Genomic DNA, 19,381 nt, shown 5'->3' on the forward strand with positions numbered 1-19,381 from the left:
AATCATAACATCGGTTTATTGGTGGAAACTGATGTAAAAAGAAGTATCAGTGTAGGAAGAAGGTACACATTTTAACACAGAACATAACTGACAAATTCTCTAACACTCAAAAATGTCAGATCAAGTTTAGGTGTCTTTTTCAAAAAAAAGTTCCAGTTTAACTAGATATTGCAGATTATAGTACTTTGGCTGTGAATACGTTTAGGCTGAAATCTTAAAAGTGTTGAAATCCTCAGAGCAGGAAGGTTGCAAAATCCATTTCTAGTGGCTAGCTCACACTGATCTTAAGTAGGTAAAAATGAAACATGATCAGCTCACAGAAGGAATTGTAGGCAATAGCAGAAGCCTGCCTTAATGACCTATACACTTTCTATCCTATCTTTCTGTTTTCAGAAAATGATGCATTTATTTTGAAAATGTTTGGATACTGTTCTCCATATTTGGTAGGGTCCTACTCCAAAGAGCCCTTTTGGGATCCCTTTTCACTTAAGCTTTTGAGGTCAAATGGGAAAACTTAAATGTAGAGGGCTGTTTAGTATGAAACAATGTCAGAATCTTACCTTTACGTTTTATGCAGTAGGAACATGAACGCTTAGGTATCAATGTCAACTAAAATATAAACAAAAGAAGAAAAAATGTCCTTCCTTTCCTATTATGCAGATACTGAAAGTATTTTGATACTGTTTTGAAGCACACTGGGATTTACTTATGACTTACTAATTAAACATTTAATTAAAAATGGTAGCATCTTGTTTTGACTCTACCACAAATTTCTTGTTTTGCCTTGATAATATGTCAAATTTAAAATTAATACTGCACGTTATAAAACTCAAATTACACTTTTCACATAGCGAATCCTTGGAAGGCACCCCAAGGAAAGTAACTTTCAACGCTACGAATAAAAAAGTTGAAGGCTGAATTCAACACAGTTCAGTAGAATACTGGTTACACGACATCCTCAACTGTTTTGTTTACTGCTTTAGAATATCCACACAGAATAGCCAAAGTTTAAAACGTTAAACTTTGCCTTAATATAAAAACTGCTCAAATGGATTATCTGCAGCCCAAATACGACTTACCTTTCAAGACTGGTTGGGCCAAGCAGGTCTACTGCAGAACACTGTAAAGGCTGGTTAGCTGTTCTGAACACATTTACTAGCAACAGCCTTATGTCCAACCCTAAGCAATCCAACAACGCTTAAGCGAGCTGGACTTGTTTGTCAGCCTTAACTGATGCCAGTCACTGTTGGCCATGCGCAGTCCAGACACAACAGCATCCACTTGAGTGTTCAACTTATTCTGGAAACTGAATCTCCTGTTTGAAAAAATGTCTAATTTCTGAAGCCACCTCCAGATTCACCTTTTGGCATCCTTCAGCAGTTCTCCTCCTAATCCAAACACACAGCAATGCAACCACAAAACTGTATCTTTGCGAAGCAGCACCAGGACCTATAGAGATGATGATGTCGCACTGGACTCCAGTGTCAAAAACCTTCTAAATACTTCAGGTTATGCAAATAGCAAATATTACTGCTATTGATTTCTAAAAATTAATGGGGTGTTCATTTTTTCTAAGAGAAAAAAATAGATCAATGATTTAATTCCTGAGCAAAACGGTAATGGTTCAGTGTCCCCTGCAACAGAAAGTTAGTAATATCTACTTTTCACACTAGTCAGGCTTAGAACAAGAGCATATGTATGCACACACAAAGACGTATATCACAGTATGTTTACACACATAAGCGTAACAGTTGTTTTTCCTCTTTGGGATGCAGATAAGGACTATATACAAGTTAGTTTTCAAAACTGACTGGGAAAATACTTATGTTAACCTTCTTTATTTATTTCAGAAGGGAAGCTTCTTGGGCCCGTACCTGTGTCTAGCGGATCCATCTCAAAACATCAGGCAAAGATCTCCTGCTACTTACATACTCTAAATAATGTGTTTCTGAATGCAACCCATATTAAATAAAATTAACTTAACTGTATGATCAGAAAGTGTAAAAGGAAATTGCAGCAGAAATTCAGATTACTGAAGAGGATCAGGGGGCTGAACAACTGCTTAATACAGGAGTCTTTCCTTTCTGGGTTTTGTATTGAATCTAGATGAATTTCAGTGAAATATTGCACCTCTACTCTTGAGAGAGTAAAGCTACACCCCCCCCAGTAGAACCAAATCAGGTACTACCCCGTCCTAAATGTGGCTAATTGATTTTCCTCTCCTCTGGTTTTAGGATGCAAAGTACATTTCTCCTCCACACATACACAACGTCTATGTTTACACATGCACACACAACTTGGCAGAGGTAGAAACTGCCCATTTTCATCATAGCCTCTACAGTTTACAGTCAAAGGTCAAGCAAAAAGAAAAGATAAACTAAATACAAAGCAACTTTTAATAGGAGCTATACAGCATACAGTACTACAGAACAACAGGTGCCCGGCAGCAGTTTCTTAAAATAGTATTTCACAGGGGAGCACAAGAAAATAGACAGAAAGCACAAAAAAGACTAGGAGAACAAGCATTATCCTTTAAAAAGCACAAACAAAAAAACAAAATCAATTTTTAGAAAGCATCCAAAACCAGAAGACTAGAATGCATTACAGTTTCCAGGTGTAAGAACATAAATAAGAGAGTGGACATGACCCTTTGTTGTATGTCACTTCATCTAAAAATTTAAGATGAACAATTTGGTGTTAATTAATAAATGGGTTTTGTTCCAAGAAATTCATTTTGGCTAACAGTTTTGACATATTTTTATTAGTCAAGAGAATTTAAAAAGTGGGACAGTGGAGAAGCAGAACACATACGCTGATGGTATTCTGGCATATACTGAGTGGGATAAGGGAGAGTTACTTTCTCTCCACTAACTGAAAGTAAATCTTTACTCCACAAATATGGAGCAACTTCACTTGTAAAAGGTCAGAAATTTGGCTTTTGTATAAACTGAAGGAATAAAAAAAAGGAAAAAAGAAAAAAAGACATCACATATTTCCATAGTGATTTATCGTCTCTACAGTTCCAGTCAATATGAATTTGTTTTCTTTTAAGGAACCATTTTGCAGTGTATAAGTTGTCTTTCTTTTAGATCATGTGATTTTATTTGTACTTGAGTCAAAAGAAGAGAAATATGAAAATCTGGGCTTTAAGCAGGCATAGTATTGCTCCAAATTATAAAAAAATCAAGCCCTATGATGGCATGCTTTACTGCAATAGATGGCATTTTATAAAAATGGAGACCAGAGTATGTGCTTTTATCTTGGCAAAAACAGCTGGAGCAACAAGAGAAATACCATTTTTTACAAGCTACTGCAGTGGTCCATAATAGAGTTTCTGACAATAGGCAAAGGGTCATCTCTCATGGCAAGAACAGGCTCCAGCATGGGATAAAAATAGAAGAAAACATTTGACATACTTGGATCTGACAAGATTGAGTCGGTTTTCGGCAAAAATTGGTCACAGCGGACTCCTTGGTAGCCCTCTTTGCACCTGAGAAAAAGGGGATAAATGACAAACATACGCATGCGATAGTAAAAGGTTAATTTCAAGAGAGCAAATCAACTGAAATTCTCCCCGCAATGCTGCAAGGACCTTGGAAATTTCCAATTATTTGAATTATTATGGAAGCAAGATTATTACTGAAATAAAATGGGACTACATAACATCATTCCTATTTCAAGAAATTCCCCTCAACCCTTTTTGATTATTTTAGTAATTATCAAAAGAAACATCATTTATGCATAACCTTTTTTTAAATGATCAATTCAGTTAAACAGTCAAAGAAAAATCTTCTATAAAATAGACATATTTGTCACAAAATAAACTCATTAGATAACACACAGCTTTATTAAGTTTCTGTACTGCACAAGCCATTGAACTCGCAGCTTGTTCCTCTTTGGCTGTTCAAATAAGCAGAGAACACTTATCTAGCCACTAACTTTAAGACTAGTTTCTACTTGCTTAAAAGGTAACATGTTTAGGCATGTGTGGGCAATGTTAGCCATTGCTTGTAAGTGAACTATCTTAGATACCTGCGGAGTTAGATTTTCAAGCACATAAACCAGAAAGCCCTCTGCCTTAATAAACTTCAATTTGTTTTTGACTAAGCTTCTAATACTATTATTTATCCTGAAACTTTGATGAAATCCCACTTACTGCATTTGGATTGTTCTCAAAACAGTACTCTTCCATTCAACCAAGCGTGTCAGAATCAGGCCTTATTTATTTGCTAAAGCAGTTTTTCAGAGAAAAGTGACAGACACTAATTATAAACGATAGCAACAAGGACTCTGCATGTCCCAAAGCTCTTGCACATCATACAAACCATATGCTCATATCAGTGCTGGCACCTTCACTAACATTGATAACTGCACCTTGACTTACGGAATAATGTCAGGAGCAGAAGTAATCTGGCTCCTTCGCAATGTTTCTGCTAAGCCTTCCTCTAAAAGTTGTCTTTTAAAATGGTTTTGGGTTAATAAATGAATGCTTCAGTGAAAGGTGCATCTCACCAGCTTAGATTCTGGGATTAGAAAGCAAGTTATCAATAGTCCCATCAGATCTAAAATGTAGTACAAATCTACAGTAAGAAGAAAACAGGCGTTATTTCAGAACCTCTCTTTACGTCTTTCTTCCTGAAGGATACCAAGTGCTACTTTGGAGATCAGCTTCTCAGTAGTATTTGTCTATTTATAAAATGACTGATGGGAAAGATCCTATGGCAATGGTTACAACTTTTCAGTCAAGGAAAAACTGTCCTAAACGTGTTTTTATAACACATAATATTCAACAAAACGTTGTCCCCTGGTCACAGAAACGAAGATCAGAAGTCTTCGTCTACTCAGACACTGCTGCATGCATTTTTTTGCCTCCCATTATGGAACAAGAAAAAGTTGCCTCGCCTCAAACAGAAACTCTTCTCCACAGTCTTGGGGAGATTTGCTACGCTTCGTTTCAAAGCTTAACAACAACCCACTCAGGTGGGGATATTCTTGTCTTTGTGTCAGCATTTTCTATTAACTTTTTGAGAGACATTTGTACCTGCCTCACCTACTGTTACCCTATCACAGACTTAAAACCCTGTGGGTCTGAGCTGAGGGTCTGAGCGTCGCACAGTTGCTGTTCACAGAGCCTAGCGGGGCTGCTCCGCGTGAGCAGGGGGAGCCCCTGAGCGGTGACTCCCGGGAGAGCAGCGCTTGGGCCGGCCCTGCTGGAGCAGAGCTAGCGGGACCCTCCTTGGCCTGAGCCCGTCGCCTCCGAGGGCCGCCTGGGCATGGCCGAACCGCACGTCCTGCCTCTTTCCTTCCCACGTCATTCTGCTCCAAAGCCTTTGACCATCCCACTTCATGGCTGAGCAAGAGAGCCTGCACCATTTATTGCAGCTGTTTGATGGTCCAGGCATTTAACCGCTCGTGCCAGAACTGAGGGAGAAAAATTTTGCTACTCTTAGCTGCTACAGCAGGCAACCATCCTGGGGGCGTCTCTTCCAATCCTGACAGCTGTGTCAGGGGCAAAGCCAAACATCAGTCTTTTAGTATAGGAAAGTATTTTTCGTATCTGGCACAAATCACAAAAAGCTCTGAGGATATTTTCATCTTCAACTTAATGTTGTTTAGAAGGGTTACATTTTACAAGCTGCAAATACAGCAGATGCCTATAAAGTTGGTGGCCTTGAAAACAATCTGATGTGAGTCTCCTGTAACTGATAAAGTATCACCCAAGTACAGGACACTGAGTTAGATGCATTTTCATGCCGTTGATTTCTTGACTGTATAGAGAACACAACACAGAGTCCTTCAGACTTACAACGCCTTCCTTGTAAAACGTGGCATCCCCGGGACCCGACTGAACTCCACACTGTCACAGCTACGCTGCGCAATCTGAACATAATGATGGGGACGGGTTCATACTTTTACAAATGTATTGGCTATCATATCAAACTATTATTTTTATCCTGACTGTATCACGTACATATACTGCTGCATGCTGCTGCTTGTCTCCATCAGTGTGAAACTGCATGCAGTAATCACCTGGTTGATTGACTTGGATGAGCCTAAAGTAACATTTTCACTTACCTGTACACTTGGATGAACACACCACAAGAGGAATGTATTTTTGCTACTTTCAAAACTTAGCACAGACTCTCAAAGACTCAAATGGTTGATGTCTCAAAGAACAAATAAAATCTTTTCATATAATAACCTAATCTTACACTAAAGTAACAATGGACATGGGCATACACAGCTTGTGTTTTAAATGATATCACATGTTTCAACAGAAATAAAAAGTGAGTCTCTTATTTTCCTTATCAAATGATTTTTGAAATCCATCAGACCCCAAGTAATAGCATTAACTGTTCTATCAATACCACACCAAAGTTTAAACTTTTCTAGTCAAGCCTTGTGAAGTGAAAGTCACGTGGAATATACATCTGACAATTATAAAGTATGATAAAAGTTGCATGTTGTGGCATCCTATAATCTTTGCTGAAGCATCTGCTCTCTCTCCTAAATCAACAGATGTGATAGCTGTGCTCACCGTATCTGCTAGGCATACATGCTCTTAATTGGCATCACACCTCTAAGAAAAAAAAAAGTGAGGTCCTATTTAAACATCACAGTTGTGTCACATTCAGAGGTTCAGAAAAGTCCAAATGAGGTCGCTAAATATTGCCATATGCAGTGGGAATGAACACATTTATATTTATGGATATATTAAAAAAGCTTTGAGCAGTCAGGGAAATCTTGAGAAATATTTTGATACAGTCAAATGTTTCAGCAAGGGTTTATTAAATATGTCTTTAAAAAATAAAAAGAAAATGAAACTAGGATAAGATACTGTTCATAGTGACTGAAAGCTCTGATCTCTATGTGTCATTCCAATAGGAGACACCTTTGCACACGCTCTAAGCTACATTCCCATACAAGGAATCACTTATGTATGTTCTGAAGTGTTTGCGCTATATGGATAGACTTGGGCACATACTTAAGTGCAGTGGGGAAAGGCTCTATAAATAGCATTAACTGAACCTGCACCTTCATTGCACAGTAAATAGAAAATGGAATTGTCTCTTTTGCATTCAGGTTTTCACCAAAATAATTGCATCTGTCTAGACTCTATACCAAAAATACCAACAAAACAGTATGAATGGAATGATTTAAGTTCTTCTGATCAAATAGCAGGAAAAGAGAATCACAGGTGAAGCTAATCTGCAACTACTGAAAATCTTGCAAACAATACATCCCTATACAACATCTGCTAAATTCAACCCAGGATCATTTTAACAGGTGGTAAGATGTCACATCTTTCAGTTGGTAATGTACTTTCTCCAAGATTATGTCTTCGAGGTCACTGAAGGCAAACTACACTGTGAATTACTTTACAGAGTCAGCCACAACATCCTTTGTGTGAAAACATTTCTGAAGAAACACATTTCTCATTCTGGGCGGTAAGTAATTGTTTTTTCTGTATTCAAATCTTGAGGAGTGGAAGGAAGGCCTTCCCCCTACGCTGACTGGTTAAGGGAAATTTAATTTAGATGATTGCATCACAGTTTCTAGGAATAGTGCAGTACTGCACATCCCTGGATTTAAAATGGGACACACTAGAAGAAAGTAAAGTGAATACAAGGTGTGGTGAAGGGGAATTGTATGTTAGGGGAAGACAGAGAACAAAATGTATCTAAAGGCAGCAGGAAAAAGGGAAGAAATTACAAAGAATCCACTTAGAAGAGTTTGGGAAGGACATACAGGGTTAAGACTAAGAAACCATTTCCATCCCAGTAGTTTACGTTTTCCCCAAATACCTCCGCACAGAGCTCCACATCCCTATTTCACTACACCGTTTTAGTTCTCAAGGGATAGCAGAGCCTAGAAAGCTGGAGAGAAGAGCACCAGCAGTCCATACAGAGTATGAAAGATTGTAAGGGAGTGAGTCCCCTCACCGCCATAATAGGGCGCATCGATTTGAAATGGGAATAATTCCTTTTCTTTCCGAAGGTCGGGTGATCACATTACCTTTGCCTATGTGAAGAAGCATGCAGAAAAGAGATTCTCTGCATGAAGTCCAGAATTTAGCAACCATAAGATACGTAAGATACTCTGAAATAGGAATTTTGAAAATGGCATTTAGGGAACTTCAGTGACAGACTACTCCAGAAGACAAAGCATTCAATACTATAGATGAGCAAAGTAAATATATCCTGAGCCAGAAGTGATTTGTGACTGTTAACAGAAATCAATCAACAGTACAGTGCCCAACAGATGAACCTATATAAATCTATAATCTGATTTTAGCCTCATAAATTGGAGTAATCTGATTCAGAACTAATTAATTGTACCTATGAAAAATGAAAGTCAAGTACTTTGCAGTGTCTCCAGACCAGCACACATTTCCTTCTACTTGTAAAATTGTCAGTGGAATTGTCTTTTGCATTCAGATTTTCACCAAAATAATTTCATCTAAAAAATTCTATCAATTAGAATGATCCGTCTCACAATTTCACTGGATTACCTACATCAAACTATTTTCTCATGACACTATTAACAGCTGTTGCACTGAAACCTAATGTTTAGATACTAGGTAACAGTACATACTGCATCTTTTATTTATTCTCAGAAAGAGGAATCACAGATCAAGGTACAGAAATATTCGGGTGGCCTATAAATGAACATTTCATCAAATCCATAGTTCCATGGTCAGGCACTCACCAGAAAAGTCAGAGATTCAGAATCAGTTTTGTGATGTGAAAATGAAGAATCAAAGATTTGAACCTGGGTCTTCTATATTCCAGAAATGTCATGATCAGTTGACGATGGTCTGTTCTAGGAGGGACTATTCTTGCATTTTTCTTGAAAAAATTTAGAGATATTCCATTTCATTACAAAATAGATCAGGAAAAAAATGACAAAAAGGAAAGCTTCAACAGGATGGGGGAAAAAAAAGTCTTTCCAACACAGCTCTAGTCATGCCTAAGTGAGTGAAATAATCATGTGTCAACCTTTTGAAGCAGCTCATACTGTCATCGGGTGGTGTTTACACCCAACGGTGTTCATAAGGAGATACGAAACAAAAGTAACATTTTAAATCCAAATCAAATAATTGTTATTGCAGACTTTCCAGAAATTGCAGGGGTCAGATGACAAGCTATATATTGAGCAGTGCTGATAGAGATGATGCTTCTCTCTTCGCAAATCTCTTTCTGTAATTTCACAATGGAAAGACTTTTTCAAGATTATAAGAATTTTAAAATTTTGTTTCATAGAAGGTTTGTGTAACAACTTACAAGCAAACTGTTGAAGGAGAAGGCGCTGTTTTTCTTAACTGAGAGAATGAACGTGGGTGTTGGACTGCAGGAGCTCAGACAGCAAGCAGTCTGCTCTCAGCAAGTGCGCATGGAAGAAGGCAACACGAGCAGAAGTAGGAGGAAGGATGACAGCCCCTAATACAAAACCAGTTACAAGAGCATACCATAGCAACAGAGGAAACCGGCCTGTATTGATCTATTTAATATTGCAATATATATAATTGAATAAAGCTCAATCCCTTCCTAAAATGAAACACTAGACTTGAAAGCTACATTACAAAAGTGCGGAGTTTTTCTTCAGTGGTTGCTATTAGAGGTATAACACATCTACCTCACCACAGTCCTACATATTATCTAGAATCACTTTTAAAATAGGCTTCTTTCTAGCAGGCTCTATCTTGTCTTCCTCATCCAAGGAAGACAAATCATAGCTATTTTGTAAGCAGTTTTTAAAATGCACCAGTGGGATCTTCCACACGGATTCACTCTCTAATAAAGGCTTCGGGTCTCAGTCGTGGTAATTTCATTAAAACCCTTAACACAATGGTATATGGTCACGTGTGACCACAAAAATCCAGCATCTGCTGCTACTTTGTATCACCATAGCAAAGTAATTAAACAGCCAAACCATCTAGTTACCCAGTATTTACAGACAGTGTCAGTAATGAAAGCAGAACACACACGTGGGTTTTTGAGCACCCTTGGTTACAAGATCCATCCTTAAACACAAATAGCCAAAGGCTTTTACCACCAAGAAACTAAAATGATACTTTTCGTGCAAACAAGTGTAAACAGAACAGTTATTAAAAAGTATTTTTAGATAGGTGGATAATCTACTTTAAAACTCTGAATGTATTACTCTACTAACATAAGTAATAGAGTTCTTCCAAGGCAGCAGATCTCAGAGAGATGTTGTCTATGATTCATAGGACTCGATCTCGTGAATTACTTCAATGAGCCATTCACAATATAGGTAACAAAAAAGGCCTCTCATTTTTTTAGATTATCTTCTTCTGGCATTTCTAATTAGTGGCACAAATAGCCTGTCAAAGTTACCTCACTTTCAACCCTGTTCGCCATTGCCTCATGATGGATGAGCAGTAGAATTGTCCCTCAACCCGTACACAGGTTAAAAATGTGCATCTTGTGCATGTCAGACTCTTAGGTATTCCTTATATGAACTTCCAGCCCCAAAGGTCTACATCAGGCACAAATGAAAATCTACTAACTAAAATTGAACTCGATTCACTTTAAAATATAAATTCAACTAAATTAAACCAAAGTGGATACAGGCCATGAGAAAGAAAAAAAACAGAGGACAAGGTAAGGAAACAATTTCTCGGACAGAAACAGGAATGCCTTCAGATGGGAAGGCCAGGACCCTTAACCCAGGACTCACCCTTTTTTACAGCCTTTCTCACTCTCTGCCGCGCAGATGCAGAGACTGTTTCACTAGTCCCTGTCACTGAAAGGTATCGCAGCAACAGAGCAGCCCAAGACAACCTTGGCAGACTGCTTTATTTAGACACCAGGGAACAAACGGTCACACTGTGGCACAAAACACAGATCAGCTCTGCAACGAAGGACACGTAAAGAATTACTTGCTATTGCTTTGTTTGAAAAGCAGCTAATGTAAAGCTTGGGTAAGTTGTCCATGTAAGTTTGAAATAAAAGAGCCTCACTAATAAAAGAGCACATCATAAAAGTGATATGGTTTTAAGCCCCTGATGCCTGCTCTCCCTTCCAGTATCTTCCAAAAATGTTATTGCTCCTTTTCCAGCGTGAACACCCACCGCTATCTGCTTCGTTTCAACTTTAAGAGACTTCCACAGACCAAGGAAAAGTTTTTTGGTCTTTCCCTGTTTCATTGCTATGACTAAAATAGATATATGACAGGTTTTGGAAAGTAAATTAATGACTGGAATTACATACAGAAGAATTATTAAACTTGACTGTTAATAAACATGCTGTTTGGGGAGAAAACAACAGGATTGAATATAAGTAAATTGAAATGGTTCTGGGAAGAGCTTCTCCTTCCCCTTCCCCTTTGCTTTCTCTTTCCTTCCTTCCAGGACAGTTTAGGAGATGTGGCTGCTTCTAAATACAAACTTGATTTATTTCCTATTTTTCTGTATTAATTTTTTTTTGAAAACTGCATTGCAAACGCATCATTAACTTATTGTACATTTTATGTTATTAAATATTGAGGTTTCATTTTAAGTGTAATGTCAACACTAAAGAAAAGTAAAAAAAAAATAAAAAAGTGGATTTGTTTGTATAATTTTCTCACAAAGAAAAAAACAATAATACCACTGCATTTAGGAAATAAAAAAAAAACAGTTACCCATGATTACAGAGTAGTTGCTTTTTATGTTGCTGAATTAAACTATGTTTCTTTATGCAATTTAATCCTAGACTGGATGTAAATCTTAATGTATTTTCTGTAAACTATTCACCATCTTGTCCTGAGATTCTTGATGGTTCACCTATAAACAAAGTGCTCACATAGATGTGTGCTTGAGGCATATTCGTCCACGTTCATGACATTAGACTTAATTCCCATAGAGGGATCCACATGGAAGGAGAGGGAGGAGAGAAAATTAAAATGAGGACTATTGAAAAATGTGGAAGATTCCAGCCATCAGCTGAACATGATCAGCACAAGTAAAACCAGATTTAAAAAAAATCTAAGTCAAGTTTTATTAACATGCCTGTTGCATTTAGCAAGATCATACCGATTTTGCAAAAATGTATCTTGTAGCAAATACAAATGCCAGTTTCTAACACTGCCATTAGTCTACAATAAGAAACCATTTACTTAAGATCCTGCTATACTTGGTTAAGTTGGGAATACAATCAAATTTTTAACTAAAAAAAGCACTTGAAAAAAATCATAATTTTATAAGTCATTAATAACCATTTAATATGAAAACGCCTTTGAGAATAAGTCTAAGTATATTCATAAACTGTCCAATACTTTTAAGGACAGAGACATTGTTACCAGATACCCAACAACACTGAAGTTTCTCTGAAGCTTCGCATTTAAGTCAATAGAAAGCAGCTCACTGATTTCGATGACCTTTTAGTTAGGCTAACGAAACAAATGCAAGTCTGTCGGGGGGGGGGGGGAAGACACCCTAATGCTCTCATTTTAATCTACAGTACGGTAGATGTTAAAATGGAGATAATTATCTATTAATTAAAAAATGCAGACCAGAAATTAAAGCCAATTTCTAAAATTTTAGCCCAACTAATCTTTCATTTCTAACCCCAAAAGCATGAACTGAATCACACTATTTTAAGATATTACTAGGCTTGCCTTTTTCTACTAGGGACTGTAAAAACATACTGGGGTAGCAGGTAAAATGGGAGAAGGATGCTCACTTATTTTTGCATTTGGTCTCTACTCAATGTTCAGTGCTGTCAGTCTGGGTAATAATTTAGATGTATGAAAAATTTTTGTTTTAAAGATTCTACCAGTAAGAGGAAAGGTGGTTTACACAGTAATAGTATCAAAGAAAATGTCTTTCATTTAATGGATCCTTTCTGAAGGCCACACAACTGAAGATTTGCTACTAAATGGGTTTTCCATTTTCGGTATGCATTGAAGATGCCCTTTTCTTTTACACACACACACAGCAGCAGCAAACTCACTTCCCTGTTAAGACACCATAATTTTCATATGCAGTAACATAAATTGCATTCTTGAGAATGTTTTTCTAGAACCCAGAATAATCTCCACCACAGAAGTGCAACTTAATGGATAAGAAAGGTTTCATATCACAGTTTGGGCATTTTTTATTTTTGAAGACTTTGCAATATATTTTGTGACTGACATAAGGAATGCATCTGGCTTTCTCTTTCTTTTCTAAAAGAAATAAGGTTGACTATTGTGTAAAGAAATAATACAGTTTTTACAGAATGGACACAATCAGCTTAAAAAAAAAAAGTCACCCTTCTGTCTATTTTCTTTTAAAATCTTGCAATCGTTAGAAGTAACTAGAGCAAATAAACCCAAAGGAAGGAGATTATATTGAAAAGGCAGCTAGTGAAGGGAGAGGAAAGTTTTTTCTATATCATTTACCCTGGAACCAGGCTAGCTGAAACCTTCTAACATCAATAGAGGAACTGAATCAGGCTTCTCCTTTTTACTCATCGCACTTATCACTGCTATACCTTACCTTTTTTTTTCCTCCCCCCCAGTGTGTAGACTGTCAGCGCACCTCTCTGAAGTAAGGAAGCGCTGTTATGCTGTTCTTGCAGATGTCATAGATTAAAGGTCATATCCACCAAACCCCGTGTCATTGCCTAGATTTAGATGATACAGCTCCCCACCAATTTGCTGACTCCATTCTTTCAGGGTTGTTTAGCCTTTGAGAAGCTAAATGGGGACACTTTAGTGAAATCTGGGTTCTCTAAATCCTCTGTAGGAACCACGGAACTAAATGAGGCTTTAGGGACTCAGAAAGGAATTATGTGGATTTGACCTAAACGTCCTGTCCAAGGTTATGTAGAAACCACAGAATTACCATTTGTCTCCTGATCTGGATGGTTTTCCTTCTCTGTCTCTCAGGAAAGGCAGGAAAAAAATTAATGAGGAAGAAGTGTTGGTAAAGCCATCCCAGCAATCCACACCTACGGCAGCACCTCAGCTAATGCTTTTTTCTCCCACAATGGAAGAGGTTTTCAATTTGAAGGTGTTCCCATAAAAAAATATTTCAGATACTTAACCAGTACGGATAGACAATGGATAACTAGCGGTTCTAGACCATAGCATTTATTTAAAACTCAGGTTAGATTTTGTATCCTGAGATACACTTATAATGTAATTAGTTAGTTGGTATCAAATTTACTTATAGCATACCCACATGCAGAGGTCAACATTTCAAACTAATACATACGCTTTAAGCTAGTCACATGGATGAGAATTATCTTTAACCAGTAAGGACAATCAAATCCTCAAAAAAAAAAAAAACCAAAAAACTTTTCCCTTCATTTTCGGAAGAGGTAATCTGGACAGAACTCTTATAATATGCAGAACACTTAATCTGAAGTGACAACTTAGCAAATTACTGTGTAGTTTTGTTTCAGTAATCAGATTCAAGATTGAAAAAAAACCAAACCCTGCATTAATTTTTATTGTAGCAAATGTTTGAGAATTTGAAGAGGGTACAGTTACGAGTCATCCAAAGGTAGCTAGAATGAAGTGATGTTTCAAATGTTGCTAAGTGTTATATAGTCACGTACACAGAAGGCACTAAGATCTACTTATGTTGCTGCTAGGATGAATTCCATGATTTCAAGATATGATTTCTTCTCCTCTCCTCTATACTATATTTTCCATCATACATTTTAATAACGAAATATCCAGTGGAAATCTGTGTAATTATTTAAATCTTTAAAAACAGGCAGATGCTTAATGTCAGTGCTGAATGGGCCCTTAATCGTGTGAGCCTTCACCCAGTGGGAACTGGTCCACGGCTGCTTCCACATCTATTACCTGCATCAAATCCTGTTACATAGTTTTAAATCTACACAAATAAATAGCTTTTAGTTATGGCTGAACGAGGATGAACTCCATGGTTTCAAGATATGATTTCTTCTCCTCTCCTCTATACTACATTTTCCAGCATACATTTTAACAATGAAATTTCTAGTTTTCAAGTCCTTTGCTTCCTTTCTGCTGGAGGATGCTCTTTCAGTAAGACTGCATTCAGGAGTCAGCAGAGCGCATTGCAATGATTAGAAAACAGACATCCCAGGATCATCCAGCTTGTTCAGCAGCCAACAGAAATGAAGTATTTCTCTTTCCATTCTTAGCTCGATAATACAGCGTGGTAGTCTACTGTGTTACAGAGAAAAATTCAAATAGGATAGAACCACGCTACTCCACTGCAAAAATCATGGCTACAAATACAAACACCACAAAAGTATTGACAGACATTTAACTCTTGAAATATTTCAATGGGCAAGAAAGATAAAAGGAGCAAAAATGCAACACATCATTCTGAAATTAAATCTAGAATTAAAAAAACAAAAACAAAAAACTGAGAACTTCTTCAGAGCAGGGTGAAGAAAAATACCTTAACTCCTAGTTTTCATAATAAAACTGGTTTTGGAACCAGTTTTGGATTATTCAAAAAATAATTAAGAATCTGCAGTCCATGTTGACAAGGACAAGGTCATGCTCACCTTATGCTAGATCTGTTTAAATCATGGTCCCAGTACTCTTATCCTTGCTTACACTGACTAGAAAATCATGGTTAGTATCAGCTCAACTTTTCACAGCTGGGTTCTAGTAAAATCAAATGTTATGAGCATGACAAGTGATAACTTTTACTCAACAAAATTTCATAAACCTAATTCCATGTAAGCAGTACTTACATAATTTTATGACTCTGGTTCAGATAGACAGCATTGGACAGGCAACACATTTTTTTCACGATAGAAGTTTTGATCATTAAAAAACACTACCCCAAACAAAATAAACTATTAACATCTTGAAAAACTTTTTGAATCAAAAGATAAAATTTGAATTGTCTTGATCAACATTTTTCATTTTAAGAATTTCAAATTTTTTCATGCAAATGTTTAGATTTTGATACCTTATACTAACTGTAGCTTTTCCAGAATGAAAAAAAAGTACTTTGACATTTCAGAGAAAGTTTTAAGGGAAACTTTTTTTGAATTGGGAAATCTGTCAAATCCAAATATTTCTTTTTCCAAATTATTTCTCTTTTTATAAATGCAACCTTATGATAAAAATAGTTTGCCAAAGAATTCCTCACCAGTTTTTCTTGAATTTTCATTCTTTTGAGCAAAAGGATTATGGGCAATAATGTCAGGATGAAATATTTCTTCTTTACTTATTCTGATTGTGGGTAACCAAAACAACACAAAGTCAGAACCATTTCAGGACAACTGAATCTTAACCCTACCTAAGATTACTACCCACGGACAAAAACACAAGCCATGCCTTTCAGGTTATAGAAATGGTGGGTTATATACAGCATTGGTTTAACTAGAATAAATATATATTTATATATATTTAATGTGTGCATGTGTTGAAATTATTCTGCGCTATGAAACAGAAAATGCAACTTACTAAAGCCCTAAATTCAAGGAAACATCTGAGGCCAGAAGAGCAGGTAAAATCTGAGTTTGGATGTTGCAATTTGGCTTATGCGCATTGGCCCTTGAGAGATCGGTGCTGAAACAAGGAATCTTACAGTCTGTCGCATAAACTGAGTCCTGAGCGCCAGTGCCAACTCCCATTCTGAGACCTGCAAATGCCACACTAATTTCAGGAGAGCAGGGCAAATGCTTAGCAGGACCTTTCCGAAGCAGCCCGGGAAGCCACTGTACTCCAGAACTGCAGCTCCTACCTTCTCTTTTGCTTTTTGAAAAATGATTTTATTGCTGGCCTCTTCCAGTAGCAAGTTGCCACTTCCTGCTCCTTCTAGCATTTCTCCGCAAGTTCATCTCTCATATCCGTACCATACCAACGTATCCATGCCAGCAGCTTGCCCTGCTCCAAGCACGGCGCAATGCAACAGTGATTTCTCCCTGCTAGCGCTTTACCTTTTGCATTTAACTGAATAGAAAGACCAAGACAAACTTTCCTATTTCATGTTGCACTTTTGAAAAAAGAAACCACCTCTCCTCCTCAACAACAGACTTCAATGCACAAAACACAACAGCTTTAAGAACTACTGACTGTCTTGGAATACCTAATAAACAAAACGTTTAACCAACTAACTGAGCGATTGTTTCTCTGCTACTTTGAACATAACCAACCAGAAAAACTGAAAAGCTTTGCTTATTTTTTTTCACAGTATACCTCTGCTGTGTGATAAATGATTTACTATGGATGATAAATGAATATAGTCTTTCATTATGTATGGCATTCATTAGCTATGAGAAAGCTTTTGAAAAAATGGAAAGTGATTTCATATCATATTCAAAGCCTCATGCAGCTAAGGCACAGATGAAAGCCACATTCAGTACTCGAAAAACAAATGAAAATGAGACCTTTGCTTTACATTATGCATACTCGAGACCGACATCTTTATAAAAGCCCTTTGAAATTCTTCTTGAAAATATCTTTCAGGGGATGGACTTAGGTAAGAAAGAAAGATGTTTTAAAATCAATACAGAAAGGACTGAAGGAAGTTGAATTTGTAGACACTGTCACAGCATTCAGTAGGAACCTACACTTTATTTAATGAAAGCAGCAGCTTCAGACTTTTGCTGAAAACTTCCAAACATGTTTTCTGTTTTGTTTCCTTGAGTGTTTCCCTATTCTAGAAATAGAGGCAAAAACACTCAGAGAAATGCTATTCCTGAGGTATTTCAAGTCCAGCTAGAAGTGCAAAAGATCCTTTGATTATCATGAAAAAAAATCATGCAAGATTTGCAGCAGTCCAGCCATGCAGATTCAGAAACATTTGTTAGGTTTCAGAGAAATTTTCTGTTTCGTCTTTTGGACGAATTGTAAAATATTTATAGCAACTCACAGTGCTTGTCCAGTAAAAATATTTATATGGAAGAACGCTTGTCACAGACTTCTCTCCTAAACAGCTCAAGGCTGTGTCAAGCCAATGCTTATCCACAGGGACAGAGTGCCTCCACCAGACATGCAAAACCTCCGAGCAATTCAGGGAGGTATTAGTTTTAGTCTGTGTCTACTGCTGCAATGCAAAGAACTCATATGCAGAAAAAACAGAGAGAGAGAGTTGAGCACACAGGAATGAATTAAGCATTAAAGGCAACTTTAAGCCTGCTGTCTTGTACCCATGAGTTATGGTAAGCAGTCTTTGATATTATTTTTCATCATATGCACATCAAATAAAATGATCTTAGATCTAACATGGGATTAACATATGGAGAACTGGAGGGGTTTAATAATACATGAATTTACATGGGAATGTTTCTGGTGAAAAAGATACTATAGATTTAAGGACTGATATATGTATTTATGAGCCTTACTTTAGCAGCTAAGAAAACAAACAAACAAACAAATCTTGTGACCTTGCGGAGATGACTCAAACCCTAGTCTGCGCAGACTGCCAGCAAAGAAGTCAACAAGACTGATTCTTCCCAGTCTTGGTTCTTACCAGCTCAGACTGGAGCCCTGATGGGAGCAACTCGCAGCTTATCCCCGCCCCGGCGTTCCCACCACTCCCACCCCGCTGAGGAAAGGCAGCCTCGTAGCCAGTGTCACCCTGATTTGGGAGGTACCCTTCAAGGGAGTCCCACTGTAAGGATCCTTACTGGCTTAGAAACTGCATTCGGATCCTGCCCTTGAAACGGGCTAGCCCTCAGCGCTGTTACCAGAGCTCACACAGGCCTTGAGAAGAACCACACCGGTGGTTCTCCTTTTGACCTGAGATGTATTCAATTTGGTCTGCGAGGGATGTCTACACTCTAATCTTCTCAGACATAGATTCAGCCCAGCTTCCCATAGATTTTAATTTCTGATGGGAGTTGGTACATGGTTTGGAAAGAATAATCAAAGCTGCTCTGGAGGTGCCAGTTAAAATGCCTTTAACTACTGACAGATGGTCTACACAAATGATGCCCTCTCACTTTATGGCATGAAATAAAAATGCCTCTGCTACCATCTTTTATATGATCAGCACATATTTCATTTTATATACAAGAACAACTTTACATGCAAAGTAATGGCCTAACAGAGATCAGAGAAACATTTTCAAAGTAAATCTTATTTAACATATTAAGTACAACTTAGAACCTAGAAAATGAAGGGTGTTAAAATTCAAGCAAGACATTTTCTTGAGATATTTAAAGTTATCGACTAAAAGCTCCCAATCTTTAAAGTCATCAGCCAATACACAGGCAGAACTAGTAATGACTCCTGGGTAGAATTATTTTCTACGAAGAGACAACTATATGCATTGTAGTTATGTTCCAGCATTATTCACAATGTAGATTAAGCATAAAACTAGCAGGTAAAGCTATCCTGCTAATGGAGAAAGAGCTTATCAGCTCGCTAAAAATGTTGGAGTGAATTGCCCAGACCTAGGCAGCGTAACTTGTACAGCACACAGGAAGCT

At 37.4% G+C, this 19,381-nt stretch overlaps 1 protein-coding gene across 1 annotated transcript in view; it reads right to left on the reverse strand.

The window, feature by feature from the left end:
• NRG3 (neuregulin 3) overlaps nucleotides 1–19,381 on the reverse strand; it is a 453,579-nt gene that overhangs the window by 123,192 nt on the left and 311,006 nt on the right. The window contains exon 3 of the mRNA XM_067299829.1: nucleotides 3,417–3,490. Coding sequence (XP_067155930.1) covers nucleotides 3,417–3,490 — 74 coding nt within the window. The remainder of the gene's footprint in view (nucleotides 1–3,416; nucleotides 3,491–19,381) is intronic.

Source organism: Apteryx mantelli, chromosome 7, assembly GCF_036417845.1.
Source record: "Apteryx mantelli isolate bAptMan1 chromosome 7, bAptMan1.hap1, whole genome shotgun sequence".
NCBI lineage: Eukaryota > Metazoa > Chordata > Aves > Apterygiformes > Apterygidae > Apteryx > Apteryx mantelli.